This window comes from Oratosquilla oratoria, chromosome 1 (genome assembly GCF_046742065.1).
Source record: "Oratosquilla oratoria isolate Oo_2021 chromosome 1, ASM4674206v1, whole genome shotgun sequence".
Classification (NCBI taxonomy): Eukaryota; Metazoa; Arthropoda; class Malacostraca; order Stomatopoda; family Squillidae; genus Oratosquilla; species Oratosquilla oratoria.
Genome location: NC_134777.1, coordinates 101,984,633 through 101,992,132, shown reverse-complemented (window position 1 = coordinate 101,992,132; position 7,500 = coordinate 101,984,633). Strand labels below are relative to the sequence as shown.

Here is a 7,500-nt window from a genome sequence, read left to right as displayed (position 1 = left end):
TAAATAAATAAAAAATATAATATAAATAATAATAAATAAGATAAATAGATAAATAAATGCTCATTTCAAACGGTCTGTGCATATTCTGTTTCGTAATCCTATGCCACATCCGTTTCGAAGTATACGAACATCTTGGTCTCTTTCCATTAGTCAAACAGCCATTCGTTGTCTGTTTATCTTAAATTGATGTTTACGGATTCCTCATTATTCTATTCAAATTTTCATCACTATAGTCTTGCTGGTTTCGAGTCACGCTTTAGGGTCCCAAATTACTTCTGAACATTGCCAAATAAGGCCGAAAGACGTCTAAAGTGAGCAAAACTGTGGAGTTTTGCAATCTACAGAACACACTAAGTTATGAAGATCGTACCAACATGAGGTAGATTGGGAAAATTAACTGAGAAATGTAACTTCTCTCGACTTCAAAAGACGTATTTTGAATGACTGTTATTCTGAGTGTACCTATTGCTGCCAGGTCAACAGCAGAAGAATTACCCCCCGCAAGAGAGACTGGAATACCTAATAGAAATTTAAAGAAAGAGAATTTGGTGAACGAGTTGAAAATCATAGTATATAGAAAATAATAGTTTGTAGAAATAATAGAAATTTGGAAATTGTATGTGTGATGATGATGGTGATGATGATGGTGATGATGATAGTGATAGTCACGGGGATAGTGATGGTGATAATGATGTTGATAATGATGATGTGGGAGAGCGCGTTGCTCTAAAGAAGTGGTTCTCAAACTTTTCCATCTAACGGAACGCTTTCACATTTGCTGCTATTCGGCAGAACCCCCAACGAAAAAGATTTTGACAGACTTAAAAATATTTAAGACTAACCGTCATTAACACACAAAGTATATAACCGTGCACTCGCACAGTCTCTCTCCTCCTCTCTCTCCTCAACTGCAAAAGATTTCGTCACTTTTATATTTCATTTCATTCATTCCTGTTCAAATAAATAAATAACCATAATTTTTTTGCTACGGAACCCTTGAAAGGTCTTCACGGAACCCTGGGGTTCCGCAGAACACAGTTCGAGAACCATTACTCTAAACCAGAGGCCTTCCGGACCATAAAGTGCGGCCTTCTGCGGCCTTTGATATACATATTATTTTAAAAAAATATATCATATATTATTTAAAAAGTATATTATTTATTATAAAAAGGGATAAAACAATTGAAAAAAAAAAAATTGTTCGGTGCGGCATCTATGTGGGACGATGAATTGTAAGGTGGCCTTCATGCACAAAAAGGTTCCCCACCCCTGCTCTAAACCATCTAGCCGTCGAAGGCCGCTAAAGACGAAGCCGAGCCATACACCCCATCCCCCCCCCAAACCACCACCACCCCCCGGCAGGCGAATCCGACTCGTTGGTCGGGGGCGTTGCCAATCCACTTGGTGATGGTTCTCATGGGGATTCCTGGTTTGTGGATCTTGGGAATGCCACGTATCGTCGGTGTTTTGGGATCTTGTACCAGGAGATGAAGCAAGGGTTTTTCTTCGTTAGTGCGTGTAAGGATTTTTCTAATATCGCTGTTGAATCTGCGAGCATCTTATGAAGGATTACAAAGGAAGAGGATGCCGGCAGGAGACATTTTAGTCCAAAACTAGGTCGTATACGGGAAAAAGCAAATAGATAAATAAAATGAACAAGTAGATAATAAACAAACAGATAAATAATAGTAATTCACAGACATACGGGTCATTATTAGTTTTCTTTTTTGCCACATAAAGACATATTCTGTTGGTAGTGGTAAGACCTCTTTCATGGTCCCGACTAAGTTCATTTACATCTACATCTGGAAGAAGAGCTCCTTTAGCTATATACTGAAAGACATATGGTGATTGGTAGAGTGGTCTTTTCCATTGAGATCCACTTTCTGTTGGACCAATATACACGGTGTTTCAGGATATTTGAAACCCATTTTTGGGTTTCCCATAAATTTCCTGTTGAAACTACCTCTAAATTTATTTTATTTCATTTTATTTTATTTATTTATTTATTTACTTTTAGCAGATGATTGAATAACAATGGCCTGGACAACAAAAGAAAATGTTTTCTGTGTAAAGACATACTACAAAACCAAATCATTCAAGACTGTTAAAACCAAGTATAAGCGTCTATTCGATTTTAGCTATTACCCAAATAAGAGTCACCTTTTCAAGTGGATTCGAAATTTTGAAGCCTATGGAAGTGTAGAGGATCGTAGGAGGGCTAGAAGATCACCTAATGGAGCTCTTGTTACAGTCCACATACCTGAGAATGTCACGATTCTTCAAGATTCTGCAGGTCGAAGACGGAGCAAATCTCTGCGTCGTAGGATTCAATGCCTTGGGATTTCATGTTCTTCAGCTAGGCGTATTTTGATCCCTGAAATGAAACTCTGTCCTTATAGGATTCATAATAAACACCAGCTCACAGGGCTGATAAGGATAAGAGAGTTACTATGTGTGGGTGGTTCTCCGAAAAGATTGAGGAGAATGAAAACTTCCTGAACAACGTGTGGTTTTCAGATGAGGCCCACTTTCTACTGTGTGGCCATGTTAACTCCAAGAACTGGGTTTGCTGGGGCACTCACAATTATTCTGAAACACCCTGTGTTTCCTGCACAGGTGCCTCAAAAGAAGTTCATTTAGATGTAAACTGCAGATCATCCACTTTAAAGGCGATGTAACTGACATTCCATCCATTTTATGGCTTCATCTTGTAGCCACTATTAGTTGCCGTGCTGTCAGCTCCCTCTGCCTTTATCTCATTTCTAATATAATTTTCAACAAACCATTTCATCAGTCCATCTGTACCAAGTGACATTCTTTTGTTTTTGTTAGATCATCTCGAACACCTCCATGCCATCCCCAACATTACCAAAGTCGTCTAGAGTAAGCTTTGCCTTTGAATATAAGAAATTCGCCTTTCACATTTCATATTTTTCTTCAAGAAACCAAAATCGGAGTCACAGGAAAGATTTTGGCAATTGTGTTCAATAACTTACCTCCAAAGTGTTCTTCGAACAAATTTCTTGTGCCAAGTTGCTCAAGGTTATCTCCCAGAATTGACATAAAAATTACACAACTTTTCACATTGAATGAGAATCAGACAAGAAACAATGGTCTTAAATTGTCAGGAAATAGATTTAATTTGGAAGTGGGTACAAACAACTTCCCCAACCGTGTAGTTAATGAACGGAATAAACTTCATGCAGAGGCAATGCAATGTAGTTCAGTTCGAAGCTTTAAGAATCATTTAAATAAACACCTAAGCAAGATGCTGTAATGACTGTCATTTATTTCATATTATTTGTTTATTTGTTTTGTTAGTATTTGTCTGTTTGTTTATTATTTGCTTTATCCATATTTATTGTTAGTATTTGTCTGTTTGTTTATTATTTGCTTTATTCATATTCATTGTTAGTTATATATCAATTTATTATTATTTACTATTTACTTGTTTATTATTTATCTGTACCTATGCATTCATTTTTTTTACTTATTATTTATATTATTATATTTTTATTTATTTATTTATTTATTTATTTATTTATTTATCTATTTATTTATTATTATTAACTTTTTTCGCATCCGACCTAGTTATGGACCAAAAGGTCTCCTGTCGGCATGCTTCGCCTTTGTAATCCTTTGTAATACCTGCTCCTGTTCCTCGTTCAATAGTTCTAAATAGAAAGTACCAGGTTCTCTTACAAGCACATTGTGATCTTGAATTTCTTTTGCTCCATATCATTTGTTCACTTTTTCTTTTTAGTTAGTGTTGTGTCTCTCCTCCCATAAAAAAACAGTAATTTTCTTATCTCCCTAGCATTCAAATTCAGTAAAATTCCTCCTTAACTTCTGTCGTGCCCTCCAGACTTTGTGATGGTCAATTACATGGGAGTTGTCTTCTGAATTTATAAAACCATAGTCGAATAGGGCTGCACTACTAATAGCAGCAGCAGCTCTGTTTGACACAAAATAGCGATCTGCTTCCATGGCGATTGTTGGTATTGGTGTGATGTTGTTTTCTTTTCTCGCAAAGACTTTCTTCCATTTATTATCAGAAATATCATATGATGAGATTTCTTCATTCGTCCATTACCATTTTCACCTTCATCCATATTAACCTTGAAGCTACCTCCTTCCACTCTACCGCACGCTTACCTATCTCTTCGCTTACTAATATAGCAATCCTTCTCTCCCTCGTCCTCTCTTCACTCCCGACACCCTCCCCACTACACTCCCAAACTCAAACTCATCCTTCCCTTTCAACTTAGTTTCACTCAATGCCAACACATCCATCTTTCTTCTTACAGACATACTGCTTATTACTTCCCTGTTACTTTCATCTGCAACACACCAACGCACATTAAAAGACCCAAACCTTATGGTTCTGGTTGGAAAACTCCTCCCACATCCTCTTATGCCTTTGCTTTTTTTAGGAATGTCTCCTTTGGGGCTACAGAGAGTAGGATGCCTAGTCCTATCCTCCGTCCCGTTTTAGTCACCTTTTACTCGGCGGTAATAGTCTTTCTCCTTTACCACAGGATTCGGCGAAAATGGAAACGTATATTCAGAGAAGTGGTACAGGACAGTATTAAAAATGGGAGGACAGCATAACGGAGGGACAGTCGTAGAACAATAAAGTATATATACCGGTATATATATATATACATACATATGTGTGTGTGTGTACATATTTATGTATGTATATATATATATATATATATATATATATATATATATATATATATATATATATATATATATATATATATATATATATATATATATGATGTAAGCGGAGTAGGAAACACAGGAGTCTTGGTCTTGAGTTTATTTCTGACTAGTTTCACAGGTATGCTTTTTCAAACCATACCTGCGAAACTAGTCAGGAATAAACTCAAGACCAAAACTCTTGCGTTTCCTACTCCGCTTACGTCAACCTGTCAGAATGTCTCAGCATATATATATATTATATATATATATATATATACATATATATATACACATATATACATATATATATATGTATATATATATAAATATATATGTATATAAATATACATATATATATATATATATATATATATATATACAAATATACATATATATATATATATACATATATATCTTCTTTTAGCTACCACCATGTGATTTTACTCATATATGGGAACTCGGTCCTCGGCGAAAGTGTTAATTCAATGACTGACTGCTTTAGGAGTGCTCATTCAGGCCTCGTTCTCTTCTAATTTGTATTTTGCTTTCCTATTGCAGATAAGTCTCCTGACGGTGGTGGTAGTCAGATGGGCTCCGCCTTCGACCTTACCCGCGGACACGGTGTGTCTTCCTCCTCGTCCTCCTCATCATCATCATCCTCGTCGACCTCCTCGGCCTGCGCTCTAGCGGCTCCCTTCCCCGCCGTGGCCGGGGCCGTCGACTCCTGGCGGAGGAACACCCCACGCCTCTTCTTGCTCCAAAGATCCCTGGCCATACTTCCGCTTCTCAGCTGGCTCTCGGCCGTCGTCTTCGTCGCCATCATCGTTTGAGGAACCTTCTAGCTGATATTTCTTTTATATCATGAACTCCGTGCATTAGAAAGGCACCTCCTGCTCCCGACCTCCGGCTTGAGCGGGGACGACCAGGGGCGGTTCTCGCCTCCTCAAAAGTGCGACTCCATTGTCACACGGGCTTATGATCGACGACTGATCGTGCCTCAACTGTCAACGAACGAAGTCAACAGTGACCACAACCAATGGTTCCACGTGCGGCTGGTGTAGAATGTTACAAATACTCGGGCACTGTTCATATTGTCGTTACTATAATTACCACTATTTTAATCATCGTCATTTCTATTGTTATTATTATCATTATTGTTATTATCATCAATATTATTATTATTATTACTATTATTATTGTTATTATTATCATTATCATTATTATTACTATTATTATTATTATTATTATTATTATTACTATAATCATTATTATTATTATCATCATTATTATTATTATTATTATTATTATTATTATTATTATTATTATTATTATTATTATTATTATTATTATTATTATTATTATCATTAATATAATCATTATTGATATTATTATTATTATTATTATTATCATTATTATTATTATTATTATTATTATTATTATCATTATTATTATCATTATTACTATTATTATTGCTATTATTATTATTATTATTATTATTATTATTATTATTATTATTGTTATTATTATTGTTACCATTATTATCATCTATGATTTTATTATTGTTATTATTATCATTATTATCATAATTTTATTACTATTATCAATATCATCATCATTTCCCTCCCCCTTTCTTTTTTATAGCCTAGTTTTATTTTCACCTTTTATATCAATAAAGTGAGATGTGAGATAGAGGCATCACCAAAAGAAAAAAGGGGTCGTGGATTTTGAGTCCGTGTTACAGGAGCCAATTGTCTCGCAGCCTCCCCCAGGCTCGGGTTTCTGTACATAATGTACTCCGGCACGAAAGATGCTGTGTTACCGCTGCAGTATACATATATATATACAGTCGCCAGCACCTATAACTCGTACAGCACAGGAATAACGATAATGGTAATACTGCTACCACTACTACTATTGATAATGATAATGTTACATGTGGCAAGTGTGTGTGTGTGTATATAGTACTATCAGGGTACGTGAGGGCTGTTAATACTCTTTCATAGTGTGACTAAGGGAACTGAAGAACACTGTTTAAACAAATGGAGATGTGTTACCTGACATAACGCTCCGACCACTGTAACAGTTGTAAGTGCCGGCAACTGTACAGTAACCAGGTTCGCTGGCGGCGGCGACGACGCTGTGCTGCTTCCGAGTATGCCCTCAGTGGTCGGCGCGACCTCCTGACGACTTAGGTCAAAGGGCCGACACGACACGTGAGAGATGACCTCGACCCGGCAGGTGTAAGATAACCTCTAACACAGAAGGAGGGCAGACTCCAGCGATTTTTTTTTTATTTGTCTACATATCTATTCTTTATTATCATTATTATTGTTATGTATTTTTTGCGTGCTTTGTGCTTTCGTTGTCGCTCGTCTTCGCAGATACAAAACAGACGCTTCCTCCTGAAGAGGAAACGAATAATCGAAGACCGAGCAACGGAAGCTAGTGCAGATCATTTCTACAAACCAAAAAACCAGAGAATAAAAAGCGAGAGAAAAGATAGAAGATTATGGTGTCAAAAAGCCTAATTCCGATTTTACTGATCCATTCACAGTAAAAATCGAAAAAATAAAATAAAATAGGTGATCCGTGCTGGTATATTAGCACTACGTATGGCTAATTATTCTTTGATTTTTTTACATGTCAAAAACATTACAAAGATTAAAGAACTTACGAAATAAACATATAACACCTGCCATAGGAGAAGCAGATGATCGTATACACACCCACAAATATGCACACACACACACACACACACACACACACACACACACACACACGCGCGCG

The 7,500-nt window shown here is 36.5% G+C and overlaps 1 protein-coding gene across 1 annotated transcript in view; it reads left to right on the top strand.

Moving 5' to 3' along the window:
- Positions 1-5,874, top strand: part of LOC143031008 (lachesin-like) — a 161,995-nt gene extending 156,121 nt beyond the window's left edge. Inside the window, exon 8 of the mRNA XM_076194350.1 lies at positions 5,272-5,874. Coding sequence (XP_076050465.1) covers positions 5,272-5,543 — 272 coding nt within the window. The 3' untranslated portion in view covers positions 5,544-5,874. The remainder of the gene's footprint in view (positions 1-5,271) is intronic.
- Positions 5,875-7,500: the final 1,626 nt, after the last annotated feature.